An 18,016-nucleotide genomic window follows, 5' to 3' on the forward strand; every position below is an offset into this window, starting at 1 on the left:
GGAGCCTCTGGACGGAGGCAGCGCATTCCGGCTCTTGCCTCCTGGAGCCCCGGAAGCAGAGTAGCCGCCATGCACATCCCCGAAAGCCTCCAGGACCTGGCTGACAGTGAAGCTGTGCAGTTTCTGAAGAGGCCAAAAACGATCCTGCGGCTCTTGGCAGGGGTGAGGCTTTCCTGTGGCCCAGCTACCCCATGGGTGACAGAAAACAGGTCTCACCTCTTAGACACAGTGCCCAGGGAATGGGGGCCCCAAGAGGACAGATGGGGGGAAAGAAGCAAAAGGGAGATAATAACTGAAGTCACCTTTTTTAAAAACTTTTGCTTCTTTTAAGTATGTGTTTCCAGGACCCATCAGCTCCAAGTCAAGTAGTTGTTTCAATCTAGCTGTGGAGGGCGCAGCTCACAGTGGCCCCTGTGGGGATCGAACCGGCAACCTTGTTGTTAAGAGCACCGCGCTCTAACCACCTGAGCTAACCGGCTGCCCCCTGAAGTCACCGTCTACTGAGCGCCTACTATAGGTCCTATGCTATTCTAAGCATCTCTTACTCTCATAGGAACAAACAAGTCTTCAAAGTAGATGCTATGAACCCCATTTTTGAGATAAGAAAACTGAGGATCAGAGAAGTTAAATCATGTTTATAAGGCTGCACTGTCCAAGGAGGTAGCCATACGCCACATGTGGCTATTTCAACTTAAACTAATTAAAATAACATGTTCCCTTCGTCAGTCATAGGGGCCACATTTCAGGTGCCCACCAGCCACATGTGGTTGATGGCTCTCGTATTGGACAGTGTGGCTCAAGAACATTTCTATTATGACAGAAAGTTCCAGTAGCGTTGTCTGAAGTCACACGGTAAGAGGCAGGATTCAAATTGGTGTCTGTGAGGTGCTAGAGTCTGTTCACTTTCCATCTCAGACAAGGGACAAGGAGAGGAGCAGTGGCTGGAGCTGCTAGGAAGAAAGCAGCAAGCAGAGGTGGAAAGATAATATATAACATAGAAGTAAGATACCAGGTGTTGCGTGATCACTATGCCAGGCACTGTGCCAAGCAAGAGCTTTACGGGCATTTGTTTAATTATCACCATATTCTCAAAGAGTCAGGACACCTGAGCTCAAATCCTCATTCAGCCCAGACTTGGCTGTGTGACCTTGGGCCAATCACTGTTCCTCTCTGGACGTCAGTACCTGAGGGGTCAGATCAGTGCTGTCAACATTGCTCTCCACTGACAGGAGAGCAATGACAGTTGGAAACTGAAGCCAAGGAAGATAATGAGACTTGATACGGGTCATGGGAGTAGGTGGGGTGCCCTGGATCGAACCCAGGGTCCTAATCCAGAGTATCTCCTTCCTACCCCTTCTGGAACCTGTGGTCAGAGGATCTAACAGGCCTGGCTTGGAATCCTGGCCACATAGGGTGACACTCTTCAGTTTGCCTGGGCCAGTCCTGACTGTAATTATCAGTAGCACCACCTTTCATTCTCAAAAGTACCTCCTTTTTGTTTGATAACTTACCATGTCACCCTATGTCTATGTGACCTTGCGCAGGTGACTTGATTTCTCAGAACCTCTGTATCTATGTGTGAGGAGAGGACACTAATATCCTGTTCACAGGAAGGACTGTTGTGAAAACGAAACAAGTTAATGTCCCTAAAGTGATTAGCATGGACCTGGCACGTGGTAAACTTTCCTTAAATAGCAGTTATTATTGGGACAAATCATTACTTGTGAACGAGGAGAAAGTTGGTGTTCCAGGGCCTAGCATAATGGGGACTCGTGTCCACTGTCATTCTCACCCAGGGGAAGAGAGGAATTACGAGTTCCATGTCCTAGTTCCAGGTCCCTCACTGGTGTTAGCTCTTCTGCTCCTCACCACGACTCCATGACATGGGCATTATTACCCCCAGTTGACCCAAGGGGAAACTGAGGCTCGCAGAGTTTGCGTGATTTGTCCAAGGACATCATGCAGCTGGTGAGCAAGTCAGAAAGAACCACACACCTCCAAAGCTTTGGAAGCAAGGGCCGGTGGCAAGGAAGAAGGAGGCTCAGCTGGTGTGGACTGGTGTGGGGAAGGGGGAGGAAAGGGCGGCCTAACAATCGAACAATCGTGCCAGACGGTTTGGTCACAGACTTTGCCCGCCGCCTGCATCCTCCCACCCTTCTCCCTCCCTCCCTCCCGAACTCTCCTCCTTCCCCCCTGGCCTGGCTCCTCAGTAGGGACTCTCTGGGCAGCTGGTGCGCTTGTCCTCACCGCCGCTTGCCAGCTGGTGCCTTAACTGATGAATCTTTGCTCCCTCCCTGAGGACAGGCCAGAGAGGGCGTGGAAGGAGGTTTGGACTCAGGCTTCTGAGGGCTAGGATCCCTCCGGCCCAGCTGAGCCCCCTCCCCACATCTCTAGTGCCACAGCCCAAGGTTTTCAGGGTCAGTGAACAGAGTCAGACAACACACCGGCCTGGAAGTCAGGAGGGCTGGATCCCAATCCCTCTCCCCCACAGAATGACCTTGAGAGGATACTTCTCCTCTGGGTGAATCATGAGAACTATCATTAAGGCTAAGTTCCCACCCCCGCATGCCCCCTCTTGGCAGCACGGAGACAGACTGGGAAACTGAGGCTCGAAGAAGTGAATGATTTTCCCAAAGCCACACAGCTGATGGAGTCAGCCATGTTCTGGCTCTTTCCACTCTACCATAATGGCTTCGTTTATCACCTGTGAAACAGAAATTAATTACTAGCATCTAGCACGTGGGGCTGGTGTGAGGCTTCAGGGAGATGAGGCAGATACAATGAATACAGATGGGCTCAAAAATGATCGGCGGGGCTTCCTGTCCTTGACCTGGCCCTGCCTCAGACCACCAGGGCAAGACTCTCTCTCCCCTTCTGTGGACTCGGTTCTTCAGCTCCCAAACAGAATGGAGGCAAATACCTGTGGTTAATGCAAACATGCTAGCCAAAGAGAGCGACTCCTTAGTGTCATCGTCATCATCATTATTATTATTTAGAGAAGGCAGTTAAGGTAAAGGAGAGAGGAAGATCAGCAGAAGCTGAGGAGTTTAGGGGTCGATCCTTTGCCTCCCCCGTCCCCGCTCCGAAGGGCAGGGCAAGAGCAAAGAAGAAAGGCCCAATGTCATTTATTCTTTCAACACATTTACTGAGGTCCAATCTGGTGTTAGCTGCCAAGGAGAGAGAGAAGGGTCCCACGTGGACCCTGTCCAGGAGGGGTTCAAATTCTAGTGGATGCCAGTACCCCTCACCTTGCTCCTGTCCCCAACACTGCCACATCAATTAATCCCCAAGTCCAATTTTACATCCTAAATATCACTGGATTCCCCAGAGCCCAGACCTCAGCTCAGACCTCAGCATTTCTAGCCTGGGCCTTCCCACCAATCTCCGACGATCTGTTGGCGTCTTGTCTTGCCCCCACCAATCTATCATGACCCTAGAGATTTGCTTTAATTCCCAGGTCTGACCCTGGCCATCCTCTGCTCAGAATCCCTCCATGCATGTAATCAAATCCAAGTAAGAAATTTCACTTTCCCGACCAACAAGGCGGGGGCCCCTCTGGTGGTCAAGGCCTCTGAGGGTCGGGCCCCGCCCACTTTTCCAGCTTCCTCTCAAACTGGATCCTGGATCCGTGAGATTTCTCCCCGTTGCTGAAGGAGCCCCGCTCTGCAGATCTGGCTTTAGCACACATGCCCTTCTGTTTTCTGTCTGCCTGGAAAACTCCATCTTTAAGTGCAGTTCAGATCTCACCCTGTTTCCTCCCGAATCCAGCCCCACAACTTTGGTTTCTGCTAAAACCTCAACTCTCTCCATGACCCCAGGCCCCAGCCTCCTCCCTGGCCTCCCAGCCTCCAGTCTCACCCCCTCCAGTCCATCTCTACATGGCCCCAAAGGGGCCTTCATACACCCAGAGCTGACTCTGCCCGCCCCGCCTCACAGCCCTGCTATTGCTCCCTATTGCCCTCCTGGCAGCGTCCCCATTCCTTAGCCTTTCTCACCCTGCAGCACTCCTCACAGACATCACCTCATCCAGAAAGCCTCCCTGGACCAATGTCCACTGCCCAACGCATACGCAAGCCAGTTCCCTCCACATCTCACATAGACCTCACCACGCTGCACTGGGACTGGGACAAATAATTGGGGCTCCCAATTTCCACTGACTGGCATTGATAGGAACCCCTGCCCTCAAGGCGTCTGGTCCAGCTGGAGGCAGTATAGGATGGGGTTAAAGCAGACAGTGTGCTTCAAATCCAGACACTGCCACTTACCAACTGATTGACCTCTCTGTGCCTCAGTTCCATGAGCTAAAAACCAGGGCCGTTTGTAGTGCCCACACCCTAGGGTGGTTGTAAGGATGTCATGGGCCAGTGCTTGTGTAGTACCTCCGTGCCGTGAAGCAAACACCATGGAAGACAAGCACAGCTGTGGACAATTGTACTATAATGTGCTGCTGGCAGCATACACAGATGAGAGGGACGGGGCTACCCTCTCAGTAAGGTTTATTTGCTTTTTTAAAAGTCCTGAAGCAAAAGAAAAAAAAAAACCAAAATGTTCATTAGGTCCTGGGTGTTTGTTACATTGATCTCCGTCCTTTCCATGTTTTTAGACTATTTCACAAATTTATTTTTTAAAAAAGAAATGGGAATTAGCTAAACTGGGAGGAAGGAGGAAGTTGCAGGCCGAGAGTAGAGCTTGGAGGCAGAGAGAAGTATCATGATGGAAAATACTGAGCTCGTCATGTATACCAGGCAGTATGCTTAGCATTTTAATTGGTACCAGGGTTTGGTGACAGATACCAGTTTGGGGTGGTAGAAGAGGAGCATGGGTGAGGTGGGGTGAGTGGGGAGAGCACAGACCATGCAGGGCCTCAAAGTCTGGCCTGAGGGGCTGGGATTCTGACCTGGGGACACTAGGAAGCCATGGGGGGCTGTGAGTAGGGTGGGGGGGAGGGGAAGGTGTGGAAAGACTCCTCTGGGCTGTGGGGATGGGCTGAGAGGCTGAGACTGGAGGCAGGGAGGCCTGAGAGGAGGGCGGGGGGGGGGGGGTGAGGGGGAGCAGGCCTGAGCTAGCATGGAGATGATGGAGGAGGGACAGGCTTGGAGGCGCTGAGGACCTGATAGGGAGGGAGGGGCCAGAACTGTCCACTGGATGTCAGCAGGATGGGGCCACAGATGGAGAGGATGAGTGGGTTTGGGGAGACACTGAGCTCCTCTCCGGGCCCTGGGAATGCCCCTCCCGCACCCACAGGTCTTCTCCCTCATCGTCTTCTCCTCCCTGCTGACCGATGGCTACCAGAACAAGACGGGCTCTTCGCAGCTCCACTGCGTGTTCAACAGCAACAACGTGGCCTGCAGCTTCGCCGTGGGGACCGGCCTCCTGGCCTTCTTCAGCTGCCTGACCTTCCTGGCCCTGGACGCCCACGAGAGCCGCATCGCCAGCACCCGCTTCAAGACAGCCTTCCAGCTCCTGGACTTGATCCTGGCTGGTGAGTCCTGGGGACCCCCGCCCAGAGCTGCCCTGCTCTCGCTCCCCCAGGACACCGCCCTTCGCCCCTCAGCCAGCCTCTGACCATCCTCCACGTGTGACCCAAAGCTCTGTCCCTCCCTTCTCACGGCTTGTCTACACCTGCAATTTCCTCTCTGGGGAATTATGTCTCACCCTTTAGACTCAGTGCAAGGGTCACCTCTTCTGATCCCCAGGCCAATTCTAGAGGCCTCCCTTCTGCCCAGTTTTTTCCTTCCATTTACCTCCTTTCTTCACCTCCCATTTCTTGAAAAGCCTCCGAGTGTTAGGAGATGGAGTTCAGAGCCCTAAGCCAGACAGACCTGGGTTCGAAATTTCAACTCCGGGGCCCTCTGTAGGCTCACATGGGTCTCCTCCCCTCTCTGAGCTTCACTAGAATCTGGGATGAAAACCCCACCTTGCAGGGTTTTTCTGAGGATGCAATAAAAGAAAGGACATCTCTAGTAATATTGACCTTTACTGGGCACTTCCCGTGTGTCATTTACTCCTCAGAACCACCCAAGAAGGTAAGCCCTGCTCATATTCCCGTATTACAGAGGAGAAAACTGAGGCTTAAGGAGGTTATGTCATTGGGCTGCTGAGTGGCAGATCCAGGCCTCCAAACAAAGTCTCGCCTCGGTTAGCCAAACACCCTACATAGAGCCTGGCACTCAGTAAGGGCTAAATAAATGCTCATTTCTTTTCCTCACAACCAGGCCTCCTTCTTTCAGTCTGGATGACCTTATCCTCCCCCTCTCCCCTTCCTCCTTCTCGGCACAGGGCCAGTCCAGTGTCTCAGGGCTGGGAGGGCCCTCAAAGGGCATTGAGTCCAGCACTGTCCAAGAACTTTCTGTGAGGGTGGGAATGTTCGGTGCCCACGCTCCCCGATATGGGCGCCACAGGCCATATGTGGCCCCCGAGTACTCGAACTATGGCCAGTATGACCATGGAGCTGAATTATTTTTAATTCAGTTTGAATTAATTGAAATGTAAATAGCCATGTGTGTGGACAGCGTGGCTCCACTCCAGCGCCAGCAGTCCTCCCTGAGCCTGCTCTCCCCCCACCCCTCTTCTCTCCTGCAACCCCAGTCCTCTGGACAGGCACCTGGTTCGTGTGTTTCTGCTTCCTGACCAACCAGCGGCTGCGTTCGCCACCCAAAGAGTTCCTCCTGGGGAGCAGCAGTATCAAGGCCGCCATCACCTTTGCTTTCTTCTCCATCTTCATCTGGGTGAGGATGAGCCTTCTGTCCCCAGCATCCTCTGCAGAGCAGGGGCGGGAGGGCTAGAACAAGCTTGCTCTCACTCAGCAACCCTGGGCCTCCACTAGCCCCTTCCGAGACTCTCAGGCAAATTGAAAAGAAGGCATCCCTTCCTCCGAGCAGACGCAGCCCAGCACCGGGCATCGTGCCGGTGCCCTTGTCCAGTGGCAGTGGGCACAGCCACACCCTGCATCTCCCTCCCAGGCCAGGCCCCAGCCCGGGTCCCTCTCCTCCCTTGTCCAATCCAAACCAGCCTCCAGCACGCCCCTCTCTGCCCACAGATATTCCAGGCCTACCTGGCCCTCCAGGACCTCCGGACTGATGCTCCAGTCCCCTACAAGCACTCCCTGGATGAGGGTGGCGTGGTGCTGACCACTCTGTCCCCCCCCTCTGCTGCCAGCCCCATCAACACGCCCAGCACTGGCCCCAACAACGTGAATTATGCCAGCTCTGCCCTGTCCACTTATCTGACTGCTCCGAAGGTCCCCCGCCTCGTTATGATGCCCGACAGCTAGACAGCCTCATGCTCAGTAAAGACGTCATCCTCCCTCCAGAAGGGTTTCTGAAAACAGCTCTGTCCTTCTCTTGTCTGTTCCTCTCTGGTCTGTCAAGTGGCCCACGATGGGGAGAAATCCTACAGGGTCACTCCAGGGTCTCTGCAGTGGGTCCGTAACAGCTCCTGGACTCTCCATCTGGGACCCACCATGATAGTGGCAGATTAGGCAGAGGTGATGACAGGAAGGGACATGTCTTTTGGACCCGTTACACATCCACACTAGCCATGAGAGGGAGGCACGAGGCACCCCCCTGTACAGTGAGGAAGCTCAAGTTCAAAGAGAGAGAATGCTCCCGCTTGTGGAGACAGCGCTAGAACCTGGACCAACACGGGGCCGGCCTGTCACTGACACTGAAGCCCAAGCCCTTTCACTCACCCCAGTTACAAGGGACCCAACTCAAAACCAAACTGTGTGAGGAGTCATTAAAGGAACAGGATGGCGAGTCCAGGCCTGAGCTCAGGGAGATCCCTGTCTTCAAATATTTGGAAGACTGTCTTAGGGGTGCGGAGGGGGTTTTATTCTAGAACCCTGAAGCTCATCGGGGACTTGTGCATAGGCTTCTGCTTGTAGGGTAACCCCAGTGGGCAAAGCACCCACTAAGGGACTGGTGGGGACAGGGGCAGCCTGCACTCAGCACCCACTATTCAGTACCATGGGCCTGGGGTGTCTAGAGCTACGCTGTCCGATTGAAATACAGTGAGAACCACAGAGGGCGGAATTTTAAATAGTAAATAGTAGCCATGTTAAGAAAAGTAGAACAAAACAAGTGAAATTTTCATATATTTTATTTAACCCAGTATATCCAAAATATTATTTCAACATGTCATCAATATAAAAAATTAAGTATCTTACATTCTCTCATACCAAGTTTTCAAAATCCTTTGCATTATTTTACATCTCAATTTGGACTCACCACATTTCAAGTGCTAATGGTTGCATATATCTGCTGGCTACCATATTGGACAGTGCAACTCTAGAACCTTCTGGTTTTTCTAGAACAACTGGACATCCCTTTCTTTTTAAGTGGAATTAGTTGGCAATGAATACAAAACAAAAGTTTTTTTATGCAGGCCAAACCAAACACACCCACACGTGTCACGGTGGCCTTCATTCATTTACAAACTGGATGAAGGGATATAAATTGTGGGGAGTCAAATGTGGTTTCTGTGGTCCCTTTGTGAGGTTTCCCATGTGGCAGGCCCTGTGCTCAGATCTGGGGGTACAGCATAAATAGGATGCAGTCTCTGGGCATCTGGAGGTGGCAGCAGTGCGGTGGAGTGGGCAGCATTGTAACCTGGGTGATGGGAAAATTTGAGCTCTAGTCCTCACTGTCACTAGCTGGACAAGCTGGGACATCACTTAACTTCTCTGGGCCCAAGCTATGTTGGTTGGAAAACTAGAGACTCTGACCAGATTGAGATTGATGGTTTTCAGACTGTTTTCAAAGACGTGCCACCTGCCAACTCCAAAGCCACCCTAGCAGCCCTGTTCCTGCGTTTTTCCTATCAGATTTCTGGGCACCATTCCTCTAAATAGAAGGTCCCTCCACTTAAAAGAAAAACATAAACAGCTGCAAAACTCTACAGCAGTGGCTAAATATACAGGCTCATGTCAGGACCCCCACCTATGACACTCGCCCTCTAAGCCTCAGTTTCCTCCTCCAGAGTGCCCGCACTTCAGAGAAGCTGTGAGGGTCCAGTGGGCAGCTCTGTATAACCCACATTGCCTAGCATTTATGAATGCTAGGGAAATGCCAGCTACCTGCCTCCTGCAGCTTCCAGAGCCGTCCTACAGACCTGGGGGCGGTTAAGGAAGGTCTCAGCAGACATCTAGGGAGTCTGACTGAAAAAAACCCCAAAGATTACAAGGTCCGGGCAGGTAACGCAAGTGAAGGAAACAGGCCAGGTATGAAGTCAATCTGGAGGGAAATGTGGAAAATATCTCACTTTCCTTTTAACTCCACCAAACAAAAATAAAAAACAACCATGTCAGCCCGATAATAAATGGTAACAGCCCCTCAGCCAAATCCTGGGGACTGTGGTGGAAAGCTCGCATCCCATCCGTTCAGCTCCAGCCATCTGCTGCCACCCAGAAACGAGAACCCGGCATTGTCAGACTGATGGATTTTTTTTTCAAGAGAAGCCAGAAATTTGGATTTTAATGCAAAACTCTGTTTTTTAAAGACTGGCAAATGATTCTTTTCTTTCTTTCTTTTTTTTTTCTTAAAGAAAAAAGAATGGCTCAACAAAATGCCAGATGAAGGTGGGACGGGGCCTGCCCGTTGGTGACATCTGTAGGTCCTCTGGAACCCTGAGATTCAGGAGAACAGGCAGGGAAGTTCTGTGCCAAAATAAGAAGAATCTTTGAGATTTTTTTTTTTCTCCCAAGTGTCTTTCTCAGTGGAGCTGCGAGGAGTCAGGGTGCAGCTCAGTCTTGGGAAACCCAGTTTCTCATCTTCCTGCTCCTCCCAGGCCTTAGTTGCCTAAGGACGGGTAACCGGATAAAGCAAAAGCAGAGGAGCGGGCCGGGACCCCACAAACGCCAGAGAGAGAGAGGGCAAGGAGTAGCCAAAGAGAGGCACCATTTTCCTCGATTTATTTCAAGAGAACAAAGAATCAACCATCAATTCTGTACAAAAACATGGCGGCAGAGTCATGGTGACCCTCTGGCCAGGCCCCTCCCCACACCGGCCCCTCGCCCCCTAAATTGCCCAAAAAACGACAAGACTAAAAAACCCCGAACTCTGGGAAAAAATTATTATGAAAAACCAGTGGAGACCTTTCCTCCCCATCTCACTCTCCCCAGCCCAGAAGTTTGGGGGCTGTGTTCATGACCTGGGTGGGAGGTCGGGGAGGCAGGTGTAGCAGATTTAGTGTTTGGCAAACAGTGGGGCTCGGGGGGTAGAATCTGAAAGGGAGTTGAGGGACTTGGGGAAGAGACAAGATCTCGGACCTGGTACCCCCCCCCCCATATCGGACATTCGAAACAGTTTATAAAAATCAGGGCCAGAGTAGAAGAGAAAGGAGTCATCAGAATCAAAAACTAAATAGCAGAAAGATTTTTTTTTTCTTCTTCTCTAAAAGGCAAAAAACTACAAACAGCCCAGGTCCTGAGCTCCCCAAGTCCTGGGTCATCCACCGCCCCCTGAAACCCGGCAGGAGGGGGATGGGAAGCGGAGAGAGGTTGGTTCTTAACAGAGTCACCCTGGACAGGAAGGCTCTTGTCTTTGTCACCTTCCTCTGCCTCTGGCCGGACGCTGGAGGAGAGGGATGGCGAGGACCAGGGCTACGCTGGCAAACTCAGCTTCTTCCCCTTTAGGACTGTGAGGAGAGAAAAGGGGGCGGGCATGACCATCGGGCCACAGGCAGAGGGGACAGCCTCCCACAGCCAGAGCAGGGGCCTGGACACTTGGGCTGGGCAGAGATGCAAGGACAGTCGGCCCCACGACCCTGGATTATAAACGGGAATCAGCCTGAATTACTGAGAGGTAAGGCGGGGAGAGCCTAGTCTCATCCCAGGGGCTGCGCATTTAGGCTAGAAGAGGCCATATTTCTTCTTGTGCAGGCTGTTCCTCTTCCACCCTCAAGGGACTCTTAGTCTAGGGACCTTGGAGCTTGATGGGAGCTGGGGTCACAGGTTCTGGCAACGTTGGCTGGTGAGACCACCATCTTCCACCCTCACAGCCTTAATCCTGAGGGGTCTCGTGGGGCCTCCAATCTCTGCCCTCCTGTATCCTTTTTCCTTCACACCGACTGACTTCTGATTTCTCAGGTCTCTGCTTTACCCATCACCTCCTCTAAGAGGCCTCCCGACACCCCCTTCCCATGTGAAGTAGCCCCCTCACTCTCCACAGCTGTTCACTAACACATCCTGGTTTCTTTCTGTCATAGCCCTTTGCACTACTTGCAATCATCTCTCTTTACCGGTTCATTCACCAGTCCTCCCCACTAGAATTATAAGGGGAAGGGAAGGCCTCGTCCATCTTTTGTCCTGCGGTTGCATCCCCAGAACCTAGTGCTGGCCAGGGACATAGAACATGTGCAATAAATGTGTTGATTAAATGAATGAATGAGTGGATCTCGGTGGGCCTGAATCCCTGAGGGTGAGGATAGAGATTAATGAACTGAGAGGAGGCCATCCCTTTTCTGAGCACTGCTAGGGCTGGGGAGATAGGAATTCTGGAATCTTGTGGGTGTAAGACTGAAACCCTATGGATCTGGAACCTCAGGGCAGGAGGGGGGTTTAGGACAAATTCCGGGAGAGGAAAAGTCAAAGGCCACCCTTGTCCCTCTCTGTCCTGTCTCCTCCTCAACACGCAGAGGCTGGGTCTCTGTGTGTGGTCCAGGGAGGAGGCAGGAAGGCGGCCCCTGCTGCCTTGCTATCCACTCAGAGACGTGGGGGGCGGAGGAGAGAAACTCCTTGGTCCTCAAGGAGGCCGTGGATGAAGGGCTGAATTCCAGGGATGGCAGTGAGCCTAGGACCCTGGAAGATGGAAGAAACTCTCCCTCCCTTGAGTGATAAAGGGCTGAGGAGAAGGAGGGCAGGAGAGGGAAGGGAGCAGGACCCTTTCCAGCCGGGCCCCCCATGCTGGCTACCTTTGGTAATGTAGAGGTAGAAGAAATCGCAGTACAGGACTGTCTGGACAAGGCCGGCCACAATGGCGATGAGGTCGAAGAAGCCCTCGAAGTGATAGCGCCAGATCCAATTAAAGAGATAGAGCGTGCGGTAGACGCCCAACGCAAACAGGTAGTGGCTGGTGATGGTCTCTGCCTCGCCTGTCTTGCTCACCATGAAGAGCTGCGGCAGGATGGCCACCGACTCCAGATAGATGGAGAAGGTCCAGAGGATCTGCGGGGAGGCCAGGGAGCAGGGGCAGAGGGCAGGATGAGGCGGGAGGGGACAGGGTGGGAGAGAAGGCAGACTGTGGTGACAGGTGCAGACAGTGACGTTGGGGAGAGAGGAAAACGGGACAGTGAAGCCTGCTGGGCACTGACTGTGTGCCAGACACCACTCTGCCCATGTCATGCGTATTCTAATTTAATCCTCACAACGACCCCATGGGGGAAGGGCTATTTGAGCTTCCCCATTCTACACAGGAGGAAACTGAGGCCCAGAGAGAAAAAGAGACTTGCCCAATACCGTGCAGCTAGTAAGTCGCAGAGCTGAGATTCAAATCAAGGGCTGAGAGTCCAAAAGGACCAGGCTGGAATCTTGGTTCTGAGACTTTCCTTCTATGAGACCCTGGGCAAAAGACCCAGATTCTCCAGGTCTCCACTTATCTGTAAAATGGAGATGATTTTCCTGCCCTCATAGGAGCGAAATTTGATGTGCAATCCTTAGAGACATTAATCAGACTGGGCCACCCCCTGGCTTAAAACCCTCCAGTAGCTACTTCTTATCACAACCAGAATAAAATCCAAATCTAACCTTGGTCTTCAAAACCCTCCCCAATTTAGCCTCATCTCTTATTCCTGCCCCTCTCTCTCTGGGCTACAGCCAGGACTTCTTTCTGGTCCTCAAACATGCCAGGCTCCTATCCACCCCCAGGGCCTTTGCACTTGCTATTCCCTCAGCTCTTCCCTCAGATTGTCACATTCTGCCTCTTCTACCTCCTTCCAGCCTCAGCTCACCAGAGAGAGCTAAGAGAGGCCTTCCCTGACCATCCTCCCCCAAGGGCTGTCACATCACCCCATTTATTCTCTTTCTTGGCAGCTCTCACCAAAATGTGAGCCATGAGGTGCAGGATCCTACATCTTGTTCAGCCCATGACCCCAGTACCTGGCACAATGCCTGGCATATATTTGATGCCTGAATGAATGAATGAGTGAATGAATGGAAGTGATCTCCCCATGTGCTTGTCACAGGCCAACATTTAGGGACCAATAACTATCAGTCGTAAGCAGGACAGGGCATCATGGGAGGGGGAAGAGGCTACAGACATCTGTTGGCCCTTTTTCAGTCCTTAGCAATCTGAAAGTCCCACCTGAGGTGATTTGTGATCTGGAGATCCACTGAAACCTCCCCTCAGAGAACCAGGCCAGATGGCAGGTATGGCTCCTCCCCAGTTGTTTTAGTTTGTGGGAGGGAAGTGGGGAACATCAAAATATATTCATAACAATGCAGGCTTACATAGCATTTACTACACCCCAGGCATTGCTCCCTGCACCTTATAGGTATTAACTGGTTACTGCCTTCACCTCTGAGGTTAAGTCCTATTCTTATCTCCATTATACAGATGAGGAGACTGAAGCCAAGGTCACACAGCTAAACTGTGATAGAAACAGCTTCCTACCCAGGCAGCTGGACTCCAGGGTATGTTTCCATAATTGCTCAGAGTCCTCCAGCAAGGCTCTTAGCAAGTCAGGTTAGTGGAGGCTCTCAGAAAAGGTACCCATTAAATTGACGCACACCCAACTGTTACCCTGGGGTTATCCTTGGGAATAGAATTGCAACATAAGAGTAGATGGAAGGTCATGTTTTCATCACATTTATTTTATCTATTCGTGATGTCTGAATTTTTAAAGAACACTTTCCTCTATGATTAAAGAATAATTGATCTTGCACCAACTAATAGCGTGGGCTTTGAAAGCACGAGGACCTGGGTTCAGATCCTGTGAGTTCTCCCCTCTGAGCCTCACCTTAGTCCTCCAAGATGTGGGGTTGAAGATGTTTGCTTCCCCAGGTGGCCGAGGGATCAGACAGGATATTATATTAAGAATGGCCAGCATGGAGCCAGACACACACTTGACACAAGTGACCTCCCCCACTGTGAATGAGGTTAACCAAAATAGCTGGAGTCAAAAGGCCTGGGTTCTGGTGTGGCCTCTTCCACCTGGAGCAAGCCCCACTGCCTCCCTCAGCCTCAGTCTCCCCATATGAAAAATGGGCCCAGCTTGGGTGAGTGCTCTGGGCAAGGTGGTGACAATGATATGTCTAAAAAGTCTAGGGCCTGCAGCCACACCCAGGGTTCCCGCCACAGCATGGTGCAGCCTCCCTGACATTTCTGGGACCCATGGGCCAAAGTCACCCTATGTCAGATTTGTCTGGCTTGCAGGGTACTTTTAAAAATACACCTTGAATCTGTGGCCAAAATTTAAAGAGATCTTGCAGGAAATCTTCTGAATTGTGGCTTCTTTTGAAAATATCAGCCCACCTGGTCACTCAGGGGCAGCTTCCTACAAGGCAGGAGTGGGCCTGCGGGAGGAGAGCCTGATCTGAATTTGATTCCTGCCAGGCTCCAGGAGCCAGGAGATTGCAGACTTAATGCAGGCCCTCCCAAAATTCCTCCCAGGAATTTGCACAGGTCTCACCAAAATGCCACAGAATAAAAACCACGACAGCTAATGCCTAAAAGTTACCAGCATGGTATTGAACAATTCAGTCTGAACAAACATTGACATAGCACTTCCTACCTAGTGCCAGACACTGTGCTTTACCAATATTAACTCCTCATTAGAACCCTCTGAAGTAGGAATTGATTATCCCCATTTTACAGGTGAGGAAACTGAGGCACAGAAAACCTGATTTGCCCAAAGTGCCACAGCTGCTAAGTAGGCTTCGAATCACTGCTCTCTGGTTCTATAGTCTATGTGTTTCACTACTAGGTGATGCTGTCTAATTTCAGTAAATCCTCACAATGAACTGATCTCGACTTTACAAATGGGGAAACTTCGGCATGGAGAGGTCAAGTCACAGGCCCAAGGCCATGCTACTAGAAGGGAACAGATCTGGGATTCAAATTCAACTAGCCTGGCTCCAAAACCCCTGTTCCCAATTCCTAGGCTACCGCCAATGACTTTGGACGAGTCATTTAGACTCCATACGCCTCAGTTTCCCCACTTGTAAAATGGGGCTGGTGTGAAAAGTAATGAGTTAATACACGCAAAATATTTAGAGCAGCACTTGGCACACGGTGAGTGCTACTGCTGTGGCATTAATACCACCTGAGTCCACAGCCCTTGCGCTGAACTTTATGTCCTAAAACAAGGAAGTTTGAGCAATCCTTGCAGAAGGAAGCCTCTGAGAGGGTCCACTGTCAACAGCCACTCTGGCACAACCCATCCCCCCACTACAAGGACCCTGCCAGATAGGCTACCTCTAGAGGGGTAAAGTCATGGTTGACCAGGAACGCCAGGATGGCCGTGGGAACAACAAGGAACTCCACCCGAAATGTGTCGTGGTTCCCATCATAAGTGGCTTTGAACTTGCTGTAAATCATCCAGACTGTGGTGAAGGAGCAGGCAATATAGACCACCTGTCACGGGGGATGAGGAGGAGGACACTTCAGCTCACAGCACAGGGCCTGTGCCCCCAACAGGCTCAGTCCCAGAAGTCTGGAACCCCAGGCCCCTTCTCCCTCAGACCAAGGAGTCTCAGCCCCTGTCACCTCCTCCCACCGACCATCCATCTGTATGCCGCCAGCCCTCTGCTCCCTCAGAGCCACAAGTCTTGGGACCCACACTTCCCCCTCCCTGGGATCCTCACCTGGGTCCCCCCTCAAGAGGGCACAGTAGGTGAGGTAGAGCCTTTACCTTCATGCATGTGTTGTAGAGTGAGATGTAGTTGGTGAAAAGGTCCAGGTAACGGGCAGTGAACACCACAGCAAACAGGACCTGGCTCTTGCCTGAAATCCCTGTGGTCCAGAGAGAGTGGGGGAGTCTGGGGGTGGGCTACGCGGGGAATAAACCAAGGCCCAGCACCTGGGACCGGCCTGGAGGCAGCTCTGGAGTGCAGCTGTCCCTGGAGGCCGCCCCAGCCCGCCTGCCTGAGCAGGGTCCTTTCCCGCGGCTCACAGACAGGGGGCAGCCGGGCCCCAGAGCTAATCCAGGCCGAGGCTCTGTCCCAGGCTAGGCCTCATGGCCACCCTCGGTCTCCTCCGGGTCCTCCCAAGTTCAGACACCAGGTGGGGTCTCGGGAGGCCCCCACTTGACCTCAACGCCCCCAGAACCGGACGCGTCCCTTCCGCTCTCTTCCTGGCCTCCACGGTCCACGTCACCAACTCCCAGCCACCTCCCTGCTAGCCACGGCTCCCTGTTCATGCTCCGGAATCCCGGCGGCCGCCCAGATAGTGGCTGGAGGAAGGCTGAATTGGGTGCCTGGAGCCACCCCCACCAGACTGTATGCACCCCCCAGTTTGGTGAAGGGAGCTGACCCTCCGGTGACCCCGGCCTGGAAGGAGAAACCCCAGCAAGTGGCAGGGGGAGGGACTGGTCCCCTAGCGCCTCCAAACCCTTCCCCGAGTCCTGGGATGTCCCCCGCACTCGCCCCCCTTTCTCCCGCCCCCGTGGGCGTCTCACCGGCACACGAGCGGGACTTCCAGATTTTGAGCAGTAGCAAGATGATGGCTAGGAGGTGGGAGAGGTCTCCCAGGAATCGGAAGAGATTCATGGTTGGGGGATCTGGCAGGGCTGGAGGGAGGCAGGCTGGCGGGGGTCTGCCCCCTGGGGTTGCTGTTCTGGCCGGGCGGCTGGGCTGGAGGGCGGGAGAGGGGCCCTCGGGTGGGCTCCGCTCCTGGGAGGGGGCGCTGGGAGGGGGAGCCGAGGCGGGAGCTGTTGGCTGAGCCTGAGCTGGGGAGAAGGGGGAGAGCAGGAGAGGGAGGAGTCTGGGCGGGGAGGCTCCGCCCCCGAGGGCGGAGTCCTGACTCTCTGGCGCCCCCTACTCTGCACCGGCCGGCTTGCAGAGTTGGCGCTGAATGCACCCCCAAGGCTACCTCCTAGAAATTTGCGGGTTCGCTGGGATCTGAAACTCCCAAATCCGGCACCTGCTCTTCCAGGCAGTCTATGCCCAGACTCTGCCCTTGACAGCGATTCAGGAGGCTGGCCTTTGAGCTTTAAAAATCTTAGACAGGGACCCAGAGGCTAGCTTTTCATGGTCCTCTAGCTCTAATCCACCCAAAAGACAAGAAAGCAGCCCCCCAGAGCCTCTGTCAGACCCAGGAGTCTGGGACCCCAGCACATTCATCCCCCAGGCCTCATAAATCTGGAACCCCAACGCTTCCACCCTCAGACCCAGAAGTCTAGGGCCCCAGTCCCACTCCCAGGACCCAGGAGTCCAAACCCTCAGCCTCTTCCCCTCCCAGAACCCAGAAGTCCAGGCTGCCAGCCCCTCCCCCCTCACACCCAGAAGTCCAGGATCTCAGGACCCAGGAGTCCAAGTCCCCCAGCCCACTCCCCTCCCAGGATCCAAGAGTCCCTGCCCCCAGCCCCCTTCCTTAGGGTCCCACCTCAACCATCTTATGCCTCCAGCATCCTGGACCAAAGAATCTAGGTGCACAATCCCTTCCCCTCTCTGGGACCCACAAATTCAGGCCCCAGTCTTCTTCTTCTGGAATGTAAGCCTTCACCCCTGCTTTCCCAGACCCTGGAGTCTGCAGCCCACAGCCCTGGCTCCAGGCCCACTCCAGAATTACCACACACACACACACACACATACACACACACACACACAAACACACATACACACACACTCTGGGCCTCGGCCCTCAGGGACCCAGGTGTCCTGTGCAACACTCCACCTCACCACTTTATAGAAGAGCTGGGCCCAGCCTCTCTAGCAGGAGTGGTAGGAGCTGGGCAGCTGGCCTTGAGGGACCCTGCAAGGGCCAGGCTCTGCCTAGTAAGGGATAGATGCTGTTTTCCTCCTGGATGTTTGAGTACCCACAGGTGATGCCAGGGCCCCTCAATAAAAGAAGGGGTACAGATG

General features: G+C 53.1%; 2 protein-coding genes across 2 annotated transcripts; one reads left to right on the forward strand and one right to left on the reverse strand.

The window, feature by feature from the left end:
* Positions 1-69: 69 nt before the first annotated feature.
* SYNGR4 (synaptogyrin 4) lies at positions 70-7,273 on the forward strand (the record flags this gene model as incomplete). The annotated part of the gene is made up of 4 exons (XM_081032229.1): positions 70-162; positions 5,245-5,482; positions 6,589-6,728; positions 7,040-7,273. 4 exons carry the CDS (start codon positions 70-72, stop codon positions 7,271-7,273), a joined length of 705 nt encoding a protein of 234 aa, XP_080888355.1.
* Positions 7,274-8,083: 810 nt separating this feature from the next.
* On the reverse strand, positions 8,084-16,901 carry KDELR1 (KDEL endoplasmic reticulum protein retention receptor 1). Its single transcript, XM_081032363.1, has 5 exons — positions 16,612-16,901; positions 15,847-15,947; positions 15,411-15,569; positions 11,911-12,163; positions 8,084-10,635 (listed from the first exon to the last, which is right to left on the reverse strand). Exons 1-5 carry the CDS (start codon positions 16,700-16,702, stop codon positions 10,601-10,603), a joined length of 639 nt encoding a protein of 212 aa, XP_080888489.1. The 5' UTR covers positions 16,703-16,901; the 3' UTR covers positions 8,084-10,600.
* Between the last annotated feature and the right edge of the window lie 1,115 nt (positions 16,902-18,016).

This window comes from Rhinolophus hipposideros (assembly GCF_964194185.1).
Source record: "Rhinolophus hipposideros genome assembly, chromosome: 21".
Taxonomy (NCBI): domain Eukaryota; kingdom Metazoa; phylum Chordata; class Mammalia; order Chiroptera; family Rhinolophidae; genus Rhinolophus; species Rhinolophus hipposideros.

Bases quoted from the DNA above. Each gene is read 5' to 3' on its own strand.
- KDELR1 (XM_081032363.1), bottom strand. From the start codon at position 16,702: ATGAATCTCTTCCGATTCCTGGGAGACCTCTCCCACCTCCTAGCCATC. The intron at 12,164-15,410 runs GTAGCCTATCTG...GCCTCCCCGCAG, and splicing joins ATGACTTTACCCCTCTAGAG to ATCCTCTGGACCTTCTCCAT. The intron at 10,636-11,910 runs GTAGCCAGCATG...CTCTCCTCACAG, and splicing joins CTACCTCTACATTACCAAAG to TCCTAAAGGGGAAGAAGCTG.